General features: G+C 34.4%; 1 protein-coding gene across 2 annotated transcripts in view; it reads right to left on the reverse strand.

Annotated features, from left to right (window-relative positions):
- Positions 1-12,979: 12,979 nt before the first annotated feature.
- The window catches only part of LOC149843998 (putative LRR receptor-like serine/threonine-protein kinase At1g06840), a 224,660-nt gene continuing 215,665 nt past the window's right edge, over positions 12,980-21,974 (reverse strand). For both annotated transcript variants that reach the window (XM_090000227.1, XM_090000226.1), the window contains exons 18-20: positions 14,607-14,857; positions 14,285-14,419; positions 12,980-13,501 (exon numbers count right to left, since the gene is read on the reverse strand). In XM_090000227.1, the coding sequence (XP_089856353.1) occupies positions 13,154-13,501; positions 14,285-14,419; positions 14,607-14,857 (734 nt within the window). In that variant the 3' untranslated portion in view covers positions 12,980-13,153. The remainder of the gene's footprint in view (positions 13,502-14,284; positions 14,420-14,606; positions 14,858-21,974) is intronic.

Here is a 21,974-nt window from a genome sequence, read left to right on the forward strand (position 1 = left end):
CGAAAATAAACGATAATGAGTCATCAATTTTAGAAAACACCAGGCAAGTCACATGTATGTGGCTAAACACTTATTGACCACCAAAATGTTTCATTTATAAAAATGAGTTATTTATTACAAACATTACTGCTTAAAAAAAATAGTATTCTATAAAACTGGTTTTAATAAAAAAAGTAGTACAACATTGTTTGGAGAAATCCTAGAACTCGATGTCCTCTTGGTACACATATCACATCACGGGTTCAATACCTGTATTCTCCATTAAACGGGGTTAGAACTATCGTTGGTATATTTAGAAAGCATTCAAATCAAATCAAGTATAAACTCATGAAAATATACAAATCACTTTGGGTCGTAGTTCGCATCAACAACGCTCAAGTCTCTACGACTTAGAGTATATCATGAAAGCCTCATCAGGCCACGATTAGAACATTACACGCAAGTCTCCAAGACTTGGCATATATTACGTGAGTCTATTTAAGGCCTCAATTGAAACATCAAGCTCAAGTTCCCAAGAATTGGCACATTCGTATCTCACGAATCTAAGTGAGAGCTTCTTGAGCGTAGCTTAGTCGTGCAGATACAACATGGGTTTTTGCCCTATCGGTCTATTAGTATACTGAACTCAACACCTTCCATAAGGTTATGCAAGACTTATCAAAACAACACACATTCATTCATGTATTCATACATCACTGAACTTAGAACTAATGCATTGTTTCGATATTAATCGTTCACCCACTGATATACGGGAGAAGCTTGAACTTTGACATTAATGCGACATTCTGAATGTTTATTATTCTATATATTTTAGATACTTCAAAGGCCTAATGACCCTATCCATGGTAGGGAAGTAAAACTCATACCTGGGTAACCCTATTAGGTCATTTCAGATGCATCCTCTACTGTAATAGTGGGGTTCAATCATCAGATCTTAAGGATAACCTGACCCCCAAACCTCTTGAGTGACGGGAGGTCCCTTGAACTCTATCGGTTCATCATAAATACATGTCACTCGCGGTTGTACCATCATCGTATGCCATGGTGAGCAATAGTCTTGAAGAGGTTCGACAATATAATCGTTCTTTATAAAACATTTGAATGCCATTCAGGCAACCAAGAGAATATGTACCCCAACTCCATTCAATATTTTGAAGCACAATCCAACTGTGTGGTCTATGGACTATCATTAAATTTTATTCATATGCATGAATGACTCTGCTCTTTATATTTATAGCCTTCACGAGCACTTCACCTCTTTCGGGTGGACAACGAACTTCGACACTCTGGCCCTTACGAGTCTAGTTGTACAACAATATTTCATATGAGCATGCATATACCACGATCACATCAGATCGATTGCTCGGTGTATGTAGTCGCAACGAGCATTTGGCCTAATCAAGGCACAACAACTACTTTGACGCATCGACCCTTACGAGTAGTGTGCCCTTACAGGTGAAGGTAGAATGAGCCATTCCGGCAGCATTCCGACAGCAGGAGCATCATCGTGTCATTCAAACTAGTTCAGACAAGTATTTTGCCAAACATTTCAGCAACACTTTCTCTGCTTAACTGAGGAAGTGTGAAGACCCTTTCTACTTACAAAAAGTACTTGTCAGAAATTGGGCGACACCTCCTCTCTTTAACGAGTATGTGCTATGCTCTTTCAAAGCTTAGTTGAGCTTATTTCATAAATTATGGTAGCATTTTCTCTCTTTGACAGAGGAAATATTACGCTTAACTCGGGGATAGATGCACATCGTTGTACATACTTCACACCTATCATGGTTCGTTGGAACCTTAGGCCATATGTAAGTGACTTAGGTTTTTATGAAAAAGCAGTTTTGCGCAAGGACGAAGCCTTTCTAATAGGAGCTTCTTTCATCAATCAGAATCTTGATCGAGGAACAACATATAGAATCGTATTGGCAATAGGAGTTGAGCTCCATTTGAATGCTCATTTATGCACAACTATATATAATATAAGTAGGAGCCTCTGCGATATAACGCGGCAGCGTAAATGAAAGCATATGTAATGTTCGGTGAGAGAAACTGAACTAAATAACTTGCAGAAAGTAATTACATATATATTTGTAAAAAGTATGAGCCTTGGCATTATCGGCGCTACGACAATCTTAAAAGTATAAGCAAATACATATATATGTAATATGCGAAAAATAGGAGCATTGAAATCGTTCGACGTAACGACAATCTTAAATACATAAGCAAATTACAAAAAACTGGAGCCTTAGCATAGTGATTTATTTCATTTGATTTTCAAAATTCCAAAATCTACAAAAATTCTTTTAGAAAACCCTGATTTCAAGGTCATCATGGGCATTTTGGTCATTTTGACCCCAATTTCGAATTTTCAAGTTTATTTTCGAAATTTATTCATTATTTATCATGTTTATATTAAAGGGGGTATGAATTTGGGTTTATATCTGAATAATATCCGATAATTTCCAATATTTCTGGATAAATTCAAAAAAACCTACATTTTTGTGCTAACCTTGTTTTCTAGTTTTGCAGGACATTCAAGAAGAAGATTTTATTTTCTTATTTCATTTCAATTCAATGTAATATCAAATGTAATAATTTGGAATAAGAGTTACATTTTCTGCTTAGAATAGAGCTGCATTGCATATAGTTTAATTTCTGCAAATTTCAATATTTGATGTATGATTCATGTGCATTTATTTCGAATTCACTATGGTTGACACGAATGACACGTGCACAAGCTCTTATGGAGTTTATAAACTTGGTGGAATTTGTATTTTTGGCCATAGTCAGAATACGAATGAAACCTAGATTTATGATCTTCGTATTAGCCACATTCAGCCTAAACTCTTAGGATAACTTAAAAAATGCACTACATTTCTTAAAGTTTCAAAAGGATTTCTCAATTCCTCAATTGAAATTCCCTTTCAAATTCATATTCATTCATTCATTTCATTCAAATTGCATTATTTTTAAAATTCATTTTTCAATTTCAATTTCAAGAAAAATCCATTTTCTCAAGGATTTACCAAGTTTTTCTCAGGATTGGATTTTCTCAGAATTCTAAATGTTCAAATGAGATTTCAAAGCATTTCTTAAGTTCAAATAAAGATTTTCCAATGTTTTAAAATTCTCAAATTTCAAAAATCCCTAGTTTTTAGAAATTGATTTTCTCAGAGTTCCCATTTTCCTGAGAATCCATTTTCCATTTCAAGTAATTTTCCAATGAATTTCTTGATTTTCTCAGAATTCTCAAATCCATTTTTTTAGAAAAGAAAATTCCAAATCTCAAAAATCGATTTTCCCAAGATTCAAGTTTTCCTGAGAATTCATTTTCCAATCCACTTTTTGATTTCCAATGAAATTCAATGATTTTCCCAGGAATTCTAATTTCAAGCACTTTTCCAATCATTTTTCCAGCATATTTCAATTTTCCAAAGCAAACATCATATTTTCTCAAACTTGCATCTTTTCAAAATTTCATAGCACAAGCCCGATTCTTTGTGCATTATAGGAAAAATAGAGCATAATTTAGATATTTGAGTCAAGTTAAAACACGTAATTGATCCTTGGTTCAATTACCCCTGGTAAAGGCGTCAGGAACGGTTGAACCTCGTACCGACAGGCGGATCCCATTCCACGGAATTTTCCCACAAATTTTCAAAACAGAGGCGAGTAATTTTCAAAAACAATTTCAAAACTTTGGTCGAGTTTGACTCAAGAAATTCGTTTCTCTCTCGCAAAAGGGAGGAAAAATTTTGCGATGATAACATTGTTGTCCTGTTGAACCTTTTTCTTGCTGATCGTGACATGTTTCTTTACTGGCTTTCTCTTGATCTTGTTCTTAGAGGATTTATTCTTTGAATCTGCCCCAGCTTGTTCGAACATCATTTTTGCCATCATCTTTTGAAATATTTTGTACATTGCCGGGTCAACATCATCTTCCTCTGAATTATGTTTTCGGGACAATCTAGGAGAGTTCACTTCCTCCACCTCACTGTCAACGTGTTGCTGAGCTGCCCTTCTTCCGGCTCTCATTTGAACCATGATGGAATCTCGATATTTTTTGAAGAATAAATGAAGGGTTCAAATCAAAGAATTTTTTAAAGGAAGAGAGATAGTGAAAGAAAATTTTAAAAGATTCGAAAAGAGATCTCTCGATAAAAAAGGATTTTATATGAAGATAGAATATACGAAGAAGAGTATTTTGAAGATGGATGACAAGACCTTGAATACTTTGAAAAAAATGCAGGCAAGATCAAAAGAATTGAATAAATCAGAAGAGAAAAAAGGAAAATACGCCTGGACTTTTGAAAAGATAGAGGGAAAAACTTAAAAGAATGTCCAGGGTTTAAGAAAATTATGAAAGAATAAAGAAATGAGAAATATATAATCCTAGATTTTTGAGAAAATAAAAGAATTTTTTGTGAAATAAACATCTAGGGTTTTGAAAAATAAGAATTTTCAACATAATATCTACAAAAGAATCAAATTATACAAGCAATGATACACAGAATAGCACTCCTTAGAAGCTGACTTTAAATGCAATATTTGAAAAGGCTCGTAGGACCTTAATCCTAACTCTAAGATTCAAATCATCTGATTTCAATCAAGATACGCCGATATACTCAAGCCGAAGCTCGAAGTACGTGGCATAAGAATATTTCTCTGGTTCTAAGGTAATGGCTTCCCAACATCCTTGAGCACCTACCGATATACCTCGTACTATGACCCTTAGGTACGTGGTAGAGGGGCGCTAACCCAAATAAGTGGCCCAGTTGTGAGGCTCTCTCCCAAACTATGGTTCAGTGAGACAGCCCAGCAACATGAAGATCGGGATAATATAGGTAGGGATGTTTTAAAAAACATGTTCAACATGCAAGAAATCAGATGGCTCTAATGCAAGTCCTAAATAGATAGATTTAAAATGAAGAGAAGCATACACTTGCATGCATTGTTTGCATTCAATCCCTAGAATTGAGGAGAGTTGTATTTCAGACCTAAGTCTAATGTGAGCATGGAATAATCTCCTCAATATGGTCCTACAAAACCATACTTAGATCCTATATGCATTATGTCAGCTAGGACAGAGTCTAGGCTCCTAAGGTTTATATGAAAATGAAACTGACATTTTGAAGAATAAAGACTTAAATAATATCAAAGTAAAGCAAAAGGCACAAATTTGACCGGACGAAGACGAGTCTCATCTCGATCGTCAAAAGTGTGATCATCGCAAAAAATTTTCTCTTGTATTATTCTCTCTCTTCCTTCTTTTTTCCTTTCTAGCCTCTATTTCTCCCTTTTGAAAGGAAAAAGATAAAAGACAGAAAAGAAGAGAGAAGATAAAAGAAAAGAAAGAGAGAGAGAGAAACTCTTTTGCGAGGGGTCTCACTTGACCTTAATTTTGAAAAAGATTTTAAAGATTACTCGCCTCCGTTTTGAAATATTTACGGGAAAATTGGGAGACGGGGCTCGCTCGTCAGTACGAGGTTCGACCGTTCCTGGCGCCTTTACCAGGGGTAATCGAACCAAGGATCGAATTTATGCCTTTTTGCTTTGCCTTAATATTGTTTAAGAATTTATTCTAAGTCTAATAATGCACAAAGAATCATGCTTTGTGAAAATGCAAAAGATGTATGCACTCTTGAGAAGAATTTGAAAATTTTATCTAAGTGATTTATGAAGAATATGATGAAGAAATGGTTTTTGAAAGTTTGAAGACTTACTTGGAGAAGTTAGATCTTCTAACTTAAGATTTAGAATAGATCTTGAGTTTTGAAATAATCAAAGATTGAGATGAACCTGAATTTGAAGAATAAATATAGACTTAAAAAATGGATTGAAAAGTCAAGATAGAATTTTGAAAAATAAAGTGAAATTATAGATTTAAAGTTTGAAATCAGAGTGGAAGGTGGATAATATTTAAGAAATCTAAATGGGATTAGTTTCTTTGAAATACAGATTTGAACTTGAATTGGGATTTTAAATCTGGATTTGAAACTGGATTGGAATTCCTTATGGAATTTAGAAATGGAATTATCTAAAAGGATTTTGAGAATAAAATTGAATTTGAAATCTGACCTTCAAGATGACATTGGATTTTGAGTTGGGTTCGAGAAATTGAAAATGGGAGTGGATTTGAGGAATCCAGATAGGATTTGAAAAGTAGAATTGGATCTAATATCTAGAGTCCTAGATGGAGTTGGATCCGAAGTCTGGAGTCCAAGATGGAGTTGAATCCGGAATCTAGAATCCTAAATGGGATTGGATTCGAAGTCTGGGATCCAAGATAACGTTGTATTCAGAATCAAATATGGAATTAGAAGATGGATCTGGATTTTGAAAATCCAGATGAAATTTGAAGATGGATCTGGATGGGATTTGGTTTTTGGGAATCTAGATAGAACTTGAAATTAGATTTAAGAAATCCTAGATCAATTTTCCAAATTTGGGAAGAAGGATAGAGAATGAAACTTGATTTTGAAATCAGGAGATGAATCTGAAAATTGCAAAGTTAAATTAAATTTTGAACTGAAAGGTTGAATTGATTTTGAATTTGATATCTGAAGATGAATTTGGAATTTCAAAGTTGAATTCAACTTTGAAATTCGACTTAAATGGGAAATTGAATTTTTGAATATAAAAACGAATTTGAAATTTCAAAGTCAAATTGGACTTTGAAGTTGAAATTTGAATTTTAAAATGAGATAGAATTGAGAAAAGAATTTGAATTTATAAATGAGAATTGATTTAAGAAATGAAGAAGGTATTTGAAGAATTATTTCAAAATCACTTGGGTTTTGAAAAAGAATTTTGAAAACATGATGTGATTCTATGTTGAAATGAATTAAAGAATTTTGAAACTGGATTTGAAAAGTATATTTCATTCTTGAAGTGATTTAAAATAAGATTGAAGATATAATACATCCCTGACTATGGTCATTGAATGTATTATATAGTAATCATATTTAAATTCAGGTGAAGGATAAAACATATTTTGGTGCTTTTATAGAGTTTAAAATGAAATTAACTCTCAATATATCCTGACTATGACCATTGATATATATCTTCAGTTAATTTTTAAATTAGAATCTAATAAAGGAAGAAAATATTTGAAAATATGATGATTTTTGAAAGGAGATCTAGTGTGGATCAAGTGTTATTCCATAAAAGATAAAAATCCTAAGCATTGTCCACATTTTGACTATGGCCATCAATGTGGGTCATTTGCTTAAGATTAATTACCTCTTATTAGAATGGTGTATATCAAATTTTTGTAACAGTCAAACACAAATTGCACTAAAAAAATAAATCTGCAATACATATGCATACAAAGGAGATAACAAATAGATACAACAAAGCGAGTATATTATTGAATATGTTATGTTATCATACTAGTTGTTTGAGGTTTTTATCTGCTAAATATGTGTTTGTCATGAAATTGTATAACCTAAAGTCCATTTCTTTTATGTCAATTTCTCAAAGAACCTAGTGTTCGTTGCCCCAGTTGAACGGAATTAAGAGTATAACATAAATCTAGTTTAACGTCCGTGTGTACGTAAAAATTTATTTGTAAGCATGCAAAGTTGTGGCCAATGATACCTTATCAGTGTCAAGGAAATGATACCGCAAGTCATTGTTTTCCAAGCAAACAATTGCCCCACTTCACTGCCCTTTAGTTGCGACCATTTGTTATGAATGGATAAAGTTTACCAGTTAGTTCTTATTAATTGGTAGTAAAACAATATAAACATCACTTTTCAAACTCAGAGAGATATACGAGGTAAGGCAAAGGGTCTTCGGCAAATTATGTCTTTTTCTTTCTTTGTGGGCTAGTTGGGGTTTATCTATGAATCTTGCTAGATGCTATATAGTATATAAATCCATTGTGGTGACAAAAGAACAAACAAAATAACATACAAATGTAAAAAAAAAATATGCAAAACTAATATTTTACTTGTCAACAATGTTTTCTTTGCCAAACTCATACTCTTTTGGCTCTTTTGTGTTCTCTTGTATAACTTTTTCTTTCTCATTAACCTATTCTTAACAAAAAAATAAATTGTATACGATTAACATACATGTATAGTATATTAAATATACACACATGATTCAGGATATTGATTATACATGATATACCACAATTTGTTTCTTGTTCTTTGAAACTCAGAACAGTTTGGTTCCCCTTATGTTGCGAGAATGTGTACGGCTATACATCATGAACTATCTAAGATATACACATAAAGAAGTAATTCATTAAACATTACTAGATATACACACAAAGAAGCAAGTCATTAAACAACACTAGACATACACGCAAAGAAACAAGTCATTAAACAACATTAGATATACACACAAAAAAGTAAGTCATTAAACAACACTAGATATACATACTGTTATTTGTGCTTCTGCCTGTTGTGACCAACCTCGCCACATATATTGCACTTGTATGGCATAACATCCTTGTGCTCTGTTCTCTGTCTATTAACCTTAGGTCACCCTATTTTTTGAATCGCTTTTGGTAGATAAACAACTATAATAGTAGATGGAGCGTTATGTGGGATTTAACCACCATTAGGAAGAATGAATATTGATTATATGCACCTCGATATGATTCAACTATGAAGAACTTGTCGCAGTAATCCTCTGGTAGGTTGCTCTCATACAAAATGCATATGATCGTATATTCACAAGGAATCCTGCTAACCTGTCACTCATCACAAGAGCACAAGTGACTCAGAAGATCAACATTGTAATCGTGAGATTGGTCGCGGGCTTCATACTGTTGTCGGAAGCAATGCACTACTTGCACACATATTTGTTGTGCATTTTCTTCAGTTCTTTTAGCTTTTCTTTTACCTTCGACACCACAACACATGTCATATATTGTCTAACATTCTTTCTTTTCTTAAAAAGTTTCATCGACATGAGAAAAAGTTTTTTAATAAGAGAAATTAGGGGCTTGTCATGTATGTCAAGAATCTATGAATTGAAGCACTCTACTATATTAGATGTTAGCCATATCTTTTCGTTGGAAAGTGATTGTTAGCCCAATGTTCCAATTTCACGTCAGTCACAACATAATTGTATGCATCTTTGATTTGTTTCTTTATTTTGTCAAGAAAATAATTGCACTGTTCTTTCGTTGCACTCCACCAAAGTGCACTGAGTGGTGAACCAAATTTCTTTGAAAAGTTCTCAAATAAATGCTTTATGCAAAATCCAATATGACATATAGGCTATGTATGGAAGATAACATATTTTAAACCTTTATGCCTCTATGAGATAACTGTCAATACTTTTTTCTCTCTAAACTCATTGAAGTATATGAATTCATACTTTAGACGCTTTAAAAACCATACCCATGAATCATTGAACTCCTTGTCAACAACTGCAAATGCTACCAAAAATATCTCACCACATGGATTAATTCTATGGGCTGACAACAATATACCCGTGTATCTTTCTTTTAAGAATGTGACATCTACCATAAGAACTAGAGGGCATCATTTTAAAACCCCATCGATATTTAGCTGGAAGGATAATAACAAATACTGAAATCGATCTTAATATACACTAGCGATCCTCGATTAGCCTTCGTTAGATGATCTAAATAGGTAGAAAGCATCTTGAAGGATTCTTCGAATGAACCATATAATGCCGCCTTAATATATTCCTGTCCACACCATGCTTGTTTGTAAGTAACCTTCACGCCTTCCTTACGACTGATGTCATTCATAATTTCTCTTGGAATTATCTTCAGGTTATCATGCATGCATTTGTAAATAACACTTGAAATCCAATTTGAAGATACTTTCTCCACTTGAAGGTTACCCAGCGATCTTCATGTATGCTCACTTTCATACTTCTTTACTTAAAAGAAACTTGCTCTGCATACCTTTGTGTAATGGATCTTCTAGGAGCAATCAACCATCATATGTGAGTTTTTCTTTGTGCATATGACAATAACTCTGTTATTGCAGCTCTTTAAGAATTTTGCTTTATAGTTATTATTGATCACATAATCTTTCAAAAACTCGCGGCAATACTAGAGATCATTAAACCTTTTGCCCAAAGCATTTTTAATCGTTTGAATATGATGTTAGCCATTGGAATGATTCACAATCATTAAGATTTTCATTACGTAATTAGTCATATAAATGAGATGTCTCTACTTCAATGATTTTTAATTGCTCTTCATTATATTAGAACCTATGCAACCACTTCTCATTAGTGTAAAAACATAAACAAGTTGTATTGCCTAACGAATGTTCATATAATTATACAACATACCAAGGGTTCACATTCTCAACTCTTATTGACATGATATACTCATCATCATCGATATCATTTGATTTTTCACTGTCAACATGATCACTGCTACCACTAATTGACTGTTCAATTGCACAAACTAAATCAAAATCCATTATATCTATTGCTTCATTTGCTTTCATGCATGCATCATTCATGGATTTTCAACATTCAAGATTAACTATCAAATATCACAATTAGAAGTTTACCTACATCTCAACCATAAATCATATCAAAATCACTTGTACCAAGCATTGTCGTATGCCTGAAAAGACTGCATGGCATTCAAATTACTGCGATAAAGATCACTGACACTGGTTTGCCCACGTGGTTTCACATCCTTTGCAGTGATCCATTGATCATGTACAACATCAATATCATCTACTGTTTAGGACAGTTGGATAATCAACAAATGACTATGGTGTTTGAGATACATGCACATTTTTCATGAGATTCACATTATTTCATTTATCAACTACTTGTTTAATTGGGCCTTGATTAACTTTGCATACATCCAAGTAAACATCACTACTAAATAACATCGATTTTACATCATCATCGTCTCCAACATCTACCCACATTTCTTGGTTGTTTAAGTTTGGAGAATAACTATACTAGAGACTCAAAAAGTCTTTCGCATATCCAGTTTTACAAAATATCAAAGTTGTAAATTCCTTAAGGTAATGTTTTTGGACACCACTATACATCTCCAATTAATATAATCAAACTTACGATAGTGTATTTTAGCACTTTCAAACGCCATCATTGATTGCCTACAATAACAAGTATAGATCTTCAATGCTGAACCCTATACCCATTACACCAACACAAGAACAACAAATATTAACTAAAGAATAAACAAACAATCATAAATCATCTACAACAAAAACAAATATATATTTATATGAAAAAATAGTAAACATAGTAAACCCGAAACAAAAAATCTTGTGGCTAAGGAAGTCGATGACAACACAAGAAAACATTAAAAAAACATCGATAACAACAACCAAATAGAAATATGCATGAGAAAAATGATCACGAGTTGGATCAATTTGCATGCCTGATTATAGGCTACCATATTAAGCAAAAATACACATGGAGATATAGATGTATATATTGTATGAAACTCACCTTTTAAACCCGTAGATGTGAAAGTCAATGATAAGGATGATCCCGCAACCTCGAAACGCAAAGCTAAATTACACGAAAATCGCTACAAAGGTTATACAAGAAAGTTCTTTGCATACACAAATGAAAAGAAGAAATCCTAGGTAAAAAATGAATATATATATATATATATATATATGATTCGAAAACTCCATAAATATATTAATAAATTCATAAATATTTAAGTAGGATATTTGTGATTTTGTTGTTTTTCTTTAAATAAAGCTTTGCACATATATTTATGTGATTCGTAAAGTATATATGAAAAAGTATGATATTTGAGAGTGGGGGTTCATAAATATATTTATGCAATTTCATGAAATATATGCAGACAAATATGATATTTGCGATTTTTGTGGTTTCAATTCCACTAAAAATTCACAAATAAATTTATGCAAGTTCATGAAATCCGCATAAAAAAATGTGTAATTTTAGATTTAAGTGAAAGTTTGAACTAACCAACTAATAAGCCATCAATTTGTAGTTGTGAAGGGTAAAAGGGTCCTAACGATGTTGGATATTTATGAGTTTGGATATTAAGAGTATAAAAAATTAGAAGTTTTTAGAGAATCATGTCAAATTATTCATACAATATGGTTATTTTTTATAAAATATATACAGACTTCAAGTCCTTATATATTTTATGTAGACTTCCTTATCCTTGCATATATTCATTATTTGCATATTTACAAGAAACAATCTATCTTTCAGATGATATTTCTTCCCAACCGCTCATCAAATCAAGATGATCTTGATGATAGTAAAAGCTAACATCTCAATCTATCTCTTTCTTTTTTTTTTTGGATTTCAAGTGCAAGTGAGCAAAAAATAGCATAGGACGGATGAAAAATGCACAACCCTAGAGGATGCATGTTTCTATTCCGATTTTGAAACTATGAAATGGAAACCAAGAAGGGTTTTCCATTCTAACTCAAAACATATGTTGTAAGCTTGTGTCTCAGCTTTTCAACAAATGTAAAGACACAAGTTTTCGACATTTGATAAGAGAGATACGGATAAAAGAACAGATTTGTTCTACAAAAAACAATCACATATTTGAGAGGAAGTTCACCTATATAAGAGAAGTTCACATGTGCAAAGGGTAAAAAGGTCTCTTTATATCCAGATATTTGTGATTTTAGACATGAGGAGACTATAAAAAATTATAGTTTTTTTAGAAAAATACGTCAAATTACCCATATAGTACGTTCATTTTCTGTTTAATAAATCCATTGCAGGTATAACTTACTTGAAATCTCACTAGGTAAGTTGTTTTGACTCAATCTAAAGTTGTAGATGTGTTCATCATGCTTGATTTAGTGGGAATCGATCCTTGGATCAATCTTTTTTTGATGAAAAGACTTTTTAGTTGAAAAAAATCAATGCATTTACAACTGTTGATTTTTGCATTGCCGAAAAAACATGTACGCAGATCGGATTCCGGCAATTCAAAAGTCAGTTCTCACTAAAAACATGTACAACAACACATCCATGGAGTCAATTGGACCAAAAAAGCAAAAAATAAATGGAAATTGCTAAGTCGTTTGTACATGCAAACAATTGTAACAACTTTTAAGCCTTACATAATAAAGATACCTCAGATGAAAAAATATGAGTTTGCAGAGTTGCAGTTGGTGCAGACATCATTCATGCAGAAAATAAACCTGATGGCACCTCAACGTGGGGTAAGGTCGGGCATGGTACCACTGTGTAAATCGCTGCTAGAGACATCAGAAGATACATAGGGTTTTTTAGTTTTGGTAACTGATGATGGATTCAGACTTTCAGTGATTCCGGCATCAGTTTGCACTGACTTTGAAGGTGGGTACTGAGATTGTGGTGTCTTTTGCCAGATGTTTTCAAGCTCCCGAACTACTTCAGACACATGAGGGCGTTGGTCAGGTTCATCCTGACAGCATCTAATGGCCAACTCCACAAACTGTTCCACACATTCACACGGATAGGAACCCATCCGATTATCTATAATGGTCATCAGAAGCCCAGCTTGGTATGCATTGTTCACCTGTTGTTAAATCCGCCATGAGATTCAGACCATCAAAGAATAGTAACAGCAACTTCTAGAGAATAACAAAGAACATGAATCTTAAACAGTCCTACAAAAATTGAAAAATAAGCAGAAGAGGTCCTCATGTAAGATGCTTCCTCACAGACTTGGTGTTCCTTAAGGAATTCAAGATGATAGAGGGATTCCTAGAATAGAAAAGCACTTTATGCACTGCTAGTAGAATATCAAAGTGTGCCTCATGACATCAGTGAAAGCCTATGACGGACATCCTGGTCATTCCTTGTTCTACAATTCTGAAAATAATTGATAGTGCAACGATATGGAGAGAAGAAATTCCTTTCACATATGAAAGTAAATCGCAGACAAAAAGTATCATTGTCCAGAATCCAACGAACTAATTCTTCACTTCTTTTGCACCATATGAGAAGAGGCATATAACCCCGTTTGCCACGAGAGTTGGATTCAACTAGATCAAAGCTTCCTTAAGTTGGATTTCACTTTGGATATAAACTCAACATGTTGGACCTAAATGTCATGTAGATCACATCTGTAAGGTTGGTTTCATGAAAAACAACCAAAAAAATGAAAACAAAGGGGAATTTGTAGGCAATGTCGACAATAGCATATAAATCCCCAATATATATATATACATTTTAACAATGTCATCCATTAGCATCATGAATAAACTATTGAGCATAAGTATGATTGATCGTCCATTTGCAAGAAAATACAACAAATAATAAGAAAATAAGTGAAGATTAGATAGTGAAAAGAGATTACCTCACGGACAATGTTTTTACCGTGTGAGATGGGATGCATTCCTGTCAAGAGTTCAAGAAACACAACTCCAAGGCTGTAAACATCACTTTTATCTGTCAATTTGTGGGTTAAGAAGTACTCAGGATCAAGGTAACCCTGCAAAGGAAGAACGACTAAGATTAATGGGTGTCTCTTTTACAATATATTAAACATATTTACATTGAACTTATGAAGAAACAAGAATCACACACACACTATAACTATCCACATCAAAAATAAGAACCACAATCTATTTCCAGAAAATAAATTATCCCCCAAAAAGAATTCTGTAACGCTCGCTTACCGGAGTGCCTTTAACCACAGTAGACACATGACCTGGTTCAGTTCCCTCTAGTTCAGGAACAGGTGCAAGCCTTGAGAGCCCAAAATCAGCAACTTTGGCAATGAATTTGGAGTCCAGTAATATATTGCTGGCTTTAATATCACGATGGAATATTGGTGGATTTGCTTCATTGTGAAGGTACTGAATGCCCCTAGCAGCACCCAGTGCTATCTGCAATCTCATGCCAAAATTGGGAGGATCTTGTGCCTTAGCTGTAAAGAGAAGTCCACATTCAGCAATCGAATAATTAGTGCAAGCAAATATTCTGTAACTAGGTAAACAAAGTTTACATCATATTGCATGTGAAGTTCACTCTGTTTACTATAAGAAAGAGTAGATTGATATAAAAGTTTTTCCTGGGTCACTTAATGGGCCTGCCCCCTGTGAGGTAAACCCCGGGTGGGGTCACCGACCCAAGCACTTATGGAGCCCAGCAGTCAAAGGCACTCGCACACCCGGTGGGAGTCGAACCTAGGACCAAGGGGTCAGCACCTTCTCCTCAGACCCGCTGACACTCGGGTAACCCAAGCAGGTGTGATATCAAAAATTAAGAATAAGTAATTGCAAAAAAAAAATGACGCATGAAACACACCCATGCTGTTTTTGGCAAGAATTATCATTAAATAGTTAAACATGTTTCATAAAGAGGATGTATATTGCATTACAAGTGATGGATATGAGCTAAATCAGCAAAATGAGGTCAAGGATACCATTTCGCAGTTTTCTCAACGGATGGTGGATAATTTACACAATTTATCCCCTGAAGGACTTGGTTAAAAAGTCAGAAGACCTTGCATTGTTCGTTAACACCACAGAGAAAAGATTATCTATTAGCCCATGTTGATGACATGAACATAACTGGAGATCAATCCGGCTAGAAGGCACTTTGATTTTTTTATCTCTAGACATGAAATGGCTTATGCAAAAAAGGGGAAGAGAGAGAGAGAGAGAGGCTCATGTTTCCCAAGGCAAAAACTATGGACAAAAATCAAAATTTAATGGTGAAACCACCTTGTGAAAAAGAGAAGAGACCAGCAGATTATTGCCAACCTGAGTATAACAAATGATTTTAATATAAGAACGGTAAAAATCAGCAAGAAATGGTAGGTTTTACTCATTTAATGAGTTTATTGGTTTTTTATGTTGAAAATGGTAAACACAACAGCAATTATGAAGATGTTAGTAACTTGTCCCTGCATAGTCCTAAATAAATCAGATACTTAAAAGCTCACAAAATTACAATAACAAAAAGGAAAGAAATGCAAGAAAAATAAAAACTTCCTAAATTTTGGAACTAAAATTGGATTACAATCTTATTGAAAGTTGGGCGCACAAATCTAAAACTTAAGATCACAACCCATGAAGGCACAAACAGAAATTAAAAATAAAAATGTCATCTTATTATTTATGGGTAGTGTAGCCACATCAGGCACAAAAGCAAAATATATCTTATGATTTACACCCAAAGTGTAGCTACATCAAGAACAGAAGCAAAACTATAGAGCTCTAGTATAAAATCAGAAATTTTGTAGATTAATAACTTCTTTACACAATTTGAGAGCCCATGAAGCCAACATTTATTAAGATAACAAAAGTGTGTCGGATTTGGTTGTAAATTCAGTATTTAATGATAGATCTAAGCATGTTCAGATTGATTATCATTTTGTAAAACAAACAGCAGATTTCGAAGAAGTCAAGGCAGTAGGTGAAATTAGATGTGCAAGTGGCAAATATATTCACAAGAATCACAACAGTTCTCTAAAGACAGATTTAGATTATTGAGAGGCAAGTTGTGCATGTTGGAGATGAATGCACAACTTGAGGGGAAGTATTACGCCCAGCACATTATCAACACAAGGGCATTTTTGCCATTTTGTGTTATGAAGCACCTCAAGATGTGATCAGCAGTTACATATGGAATATTATATTGTTTTAGTTGCTTACTTGTATTGTATTAAATTGGTTTATTTCAATTTTGTACACGGTTTGTATGCTACTACTTAGAGTGGCATAATTGTAATACTTGTAATGATGTTGACTTTTATATACTTGTTAAAGGATCACATCTAGACAAGTATCCGTATCCAAATCCAAAGATGGATGGAGAAGATCCAAGATCGTTGAGCACTCTAGAAGCTCATGGATGAGCCTCAAGCAAGCAATTGATGGAGCAAAGGAAACTACTAAAAGACGTTGGGAAGTTGTGACTCTGGAGGAAAGTTTTCTCAAAATAAAGAATTTGTATCCAAATCAAAAGAAGAAACAAAGAGAGATTCTAAAATTGTAAACAAATCATTCATATAAGGTAACCTCTTCTTCACATTAGTGTTGAGAGAGGAAGAGAGTAAGTTGAGGGCCGTGTGAAATGAAATGGGGATCTTCGAAACACGAGCTTAGATTAACAAGAGCAAGTGTCAAAAATGACACTAAAGCATAACCCTTAAAAAGGGTATAACTGAAAACAAAATAAAAATAAAAATGTATTCTTTATTGATATGAAAAACCAATTGCTTAAGAAGCATTGGAGTAAAATACAAGAGGGGCTGCACCCCTTTATATACACAGCTGAAAGAGGACTCAATAGAGCTGTTGGGCACAGTCCAACAGCTCTATTTAGAGCTGTTGGAATGTGTCAGTCCAACAGCTCTATTAAGAGCTGTTGGAATGTGTCTGTCCAACAGCTCTATTGCTAGTCAAGTCTGGACAGGACTTGACTAGCAACAGTCATTCTAGTTTAATCTGAACTAGATGACATAAAGACAAAAAATAAAAATAAAGGAAAAAAATTACAGAAATGAAAAATATATTTATATATATAATAATATAATATTATTATATATACATATATGTACAGTTTTACATTTTAACACTACCCCTCAAACTTACGGTACAATGAGCGAAAGTTTGTCTAAGAGAAAGTGAAATCGGGGAGCAGCAAGAGGCTTTGTAAAGAAGTCTGCTAACTGATATTCTGAAGTGACATATGGCAGATCAATTATCCCGTGTAGATATTCCTCTCTGACGTAGTGACAATCCATTTCGATGTGTTTGGTGCGTTCGTGGAATGTTCTGTTACTGGCAATATAGATCGCACTTTTGTTGTCACAACACATTTGTGAAGCCTTTGTTGCTTCAACTCCCATGTCAGCAAGCAGTCGTCGGAGCCAAACTACTTCCATGGTCGTGGTTGCCATGGCTCTGTATTCAGCTTCGGTGGATGAGAGAGATACCTTCTGCTGCTTTTTACACCTCCACGAGATTAATGATTCCCCTAAAAAGACACAAAAGCCAGTGGTTGAGTGTCTGTTATTGGGATCACCTCCCCAATCAGCATCAGTATATGCAATTAAATCAAGAGAAGAGGAGGAAGATAAGAAAAGTCCTCGTGAAAGAGAGGACTTGATGTATCTGATAATACGCATGACTGCTCCCATATGAACAGAAGTAGGAGCATGTTGAAATTGACTTGCTGTATGAACAACATGTGCTATATCTGGTCTGGTAATGGATAGATAGGAAAGTGCCCCGACAAGCTGTCTGTAAGGAGTAGGGTCTGCAAGAAGTTCTCCATCATCAATCTTCATTTTAACATTAACAACTTCTGGAGTGTCGACTTTCTTATCATCAGTAATACCAGACCTGAAAACAATATCAAAAGCAAATTTAGTCTGAGATAATAAATATCCTCTAGGAGAATAAGCAACTTCAATGCCTAAAAAATATCTCAACAAACCCAAATCAGTCATTTCAAAATGAGATTTAAGAAGTGTTTTGATTGTTTCAACTCCCTGTTTATCGCTTCCGGTGATGATCATATCATCCACATAGAGAAGAAGCACAATGATCCCTGCATCAGAATTCTTAATAAACAAAGCAGTGTCAGTTAAACAGAATTGAAAACCAATATCAATCATAACACGACTAAACCTATCATACCAAGCTTTTGGTGCTTGTTTAAGTCCATAAAGAGCTTTTTCTAAGCGAAGGACTTTACCCTTAGGAATACTTAGACCAGGAGGGGATTCCATATATACTTTTTCAACTAGCTTTCCATTTAAAAAAGCATTTTTGACATCCATTTGAAAAATAGACCATTTTTTGATAGAAGCTAAGGCAATTAAGGTTCGGACAGTAGTCATACGAGCCACCGGAGCAAAGGTTTCTTCATAATCAATCCCATATTCTTGGGCATAACCTTTGGCTACTAAACGGGCTTTATATCTTTCAAGAGTACCATCACTCTTGGTTTTAATTTTATAAACCCATCGACATCCTATAGTTTTCTTCCCTGGAGGAAGATCTTGAATATTCCATGTAGAAGCCTTTTCAAGTGCATCTAATTCAGCTTTCATGGCTTCTATCCATTTGATATCATTTTTTGCTTGAAAATATGTGAATGGTTCTTCATATGAGTGAATTAATGCAATAACTGCCCTATATGTGGGTGAGAAAGACTCGTATGATACAAACTTTCCTGGAGGCCTCGAGATTCGGGTTGATTGTCTAGTTGGAATGTTAGAATATTTCTCAAGTGCACATGGAGGATTAGACTCTTGTCGCCTGGAATATTGAATACTAGTATCTCTATGAACTTCTTCATTTTCAACATTAAGATCAATAATTCTTTGATCATCATCAAAGTTACAGTCAAGGTCATATTCATCAGATGTTGATGTTAGATCTAGCAAAAAAGAGTACTCAGTGACGTCTTTTAATTTTCTAAAATCAAAGAAGCTCTCCTTTTCAAGAAAGGAAACATTTCTAGACACATATAGTTTATTATTTTTGAAGTCAAAACATCTATAACCTTTCTGGTTTTCAGCATATCCTAAAAAGGCACAGGGAATCGCACGAGGGGAAAGTTTATCATTTTTGTCAGTAAATATGAAACATTTGCACCCAAATATTCTTAGTCTAGAGTAGTCTGGAGAAATGTTCATAAGTTTTTCAATGGGAGTGATATTTTGTAACGAAGAAGATGACATCCTATTAATGAGATAGGTGGCAGTTAAGGCAGCTTCTGCCCAAAAGTCTTTCGGGACTTGATTTGCTATTAATAAAGTCCTAGTGGTTTCTATAATATGGCGATGTTTTCGTTCTGCCAGTCCATTTTGTTGAGGTGTATAAGGACAAGATCTTTGATGTGTGATGCCATGCAATTTAAGATAATTTTGAAAATCTGTGGATAAAAACTCTCCCCCTGAATCTGTGCGAAAAATAGTAATATCATTTTGAAACTTGTTTTTAACCATATTATGAAAAGTTTGAAAGTATGAAAATACTTCAGACTTATGTTTGAGAAAGTACATCCACGTATGTCGGGAGAAATCATCGACAAAAATAACATAGTAAACAAATCCTCCTTTAGAAATTACTGGTGCAGGACCCCAAACATCCGAGTGTATTAATTCAAGTGGTCTTGAAGAGAAAAAGGTTCTGTTCTGAAATGGTAATCTTTTCATTTTGCCGAGAATACAATCTTTACAATCAAATGATTCAGAGTTACAAAATTTCCCTAGATTTGGAAAATGTTGGATTTTGGCTATATGTGGGTGACCAAGTCTCTTATGCCACAGTTCCAACTCTATTTTTTGAATATTATAACAAAAAGCTTTCTTCGGCATTTCCAAAAAATCCATGTAATAGAGTCCTCCTTCTCTATGGCCTTCCCCAATCAGCTTGCCCGACTGGCGATCCTGTACCCAACAACCATGAGAAGAAAAAGAAATATTACACCCATAATCAGAAATTTGAGATACAGATAAAAGATTTAAATTTAATTTGGGAACATGTCTAATTTCTGGAATAAATTTTTTTTTTTGTTTTATAAATTTTTTCAAAATTTCCTATTCCTTCTATTTCAAGAGAAGTCCCATCAGCAGTAAAGACCTTTGACACACTTGTTTTATTTTTAACACATTTGGATAGACTTTGATTATTTGGGGTCATATGAAAAGATGCACCAGAGTCAAGAAGCCAAGAAATTCTACCTAGATCAGAAAAAGATGAGGCTGCTGCGCCGGTTGAAGCTTCAGATGAGGAAGAGGCACCTTTGATGAGAGGCTGAAGAATCTCCATTAGTTGGGTCAGGAAAACTGGTGCATCCTGATCTTTAGGCTCCGATCCAGCAATTGCAGCTCTTTTTTCTCTCAGCTCCTTAAGTTTGGGACATTGTGGCCTGTAGTGTCCCGGTTCATGAGAGTGATGACAAATAACTTTCTTCTTATCATAGTCACCATTTTGTCGGTTAAAGTGAGGAGGCTTATATGATCGAACATGATTCCCTGGTCTAGACACGGCTAAAACGGAATCATCTTCAATTTTTAAAGAACCTTTCCGGAGACGATTTTCTTCCATTGTTAACTCTTCAATAGTTTCAACAATAGAAGGAATTTTTCCCCGATGAAGTAGGGCCGATTTAGTGGTTTCAAATTCCGGCCTTAATCCAGTGATAAACTGGTAAAAATGTTCAACATCGAGTTGTTTCTGACGAAGCTCGATGTCTTCGGCACAATGCCACTTTGGTTCTAAAAGGGAAAGTTCTTCCCAAAGTTCGGACAACCCATTGTAATATTCACGAATAGTTTTGTCTCCTTGTGTCATCATTCGAACTTTTTCTTGGAGGTTGCACACGTGTGCAATATCTTTAAGGGAATACATATTCTTAAGGTATTCCCATGCCTTATCAGCATGATCAAATTTGGCAAGACTTGAGGATTTTTTAATGTCAACGCTATTGATAAGCCATGACATTATCTTCGCATGAGATATTCTCCATTCTTTCCATTTCTTCTCGTATGAGGCAATAGCCTTGATTTTCTCTTCTTCCGATAGAGGGACCTCTTTATCTCCCTCCTTTTTAGTAAGAGATAGCTTAGGTTCCGAATCGGAACCATCCACAATCCCCCATAAGCCTTTTCCCCATATATGGTGTTTCATGATTGAAGCCCATGTTACATAGTTCGTATCACTTAGTTTCATAGGCATGATGGTGACTTTATCATTGTCATCCATCGATTACAAGGAGAGAAAGAATAGGGATAGAAGAGAAACAAGAAGGAAAATGAAAAAGAAAGAAAAAAAAAACAATACAACAAGATGTGAAATCCTCTCCAATGAAGTGATAAAACACTTCTCTTCAAGTGGCGAACACTTTTGCAAACGGGCACGGAAACCGAGGCAGCTTTTCCTCAAGATTTAGTACTTCTGCGGCTTTGATACCATGAAATGAAATGGGGATCTTCGAAACACGAGCTTAGATTAACAAGAGCAAGTGTCAAGAATGACACTAAAGCATAACCCTTAAAAAGGGTATAACTGGAAACAAAA

This window comes from Nuphar pumila, chromosome 3 (genome assembly GCF_984573655.1).
Source record: "Nuphar pumila chromosome 3, dmNupPumi1.hap1.1, whole genome shotgun sequence".
Classification (NCBI taxonomy): Eukaryota; Viridiplantae; Streptophyta; class Magnoliopsida; order Nymphaeales; family Nymphaeaceae; genus Nuphar; species Nuphar pumila.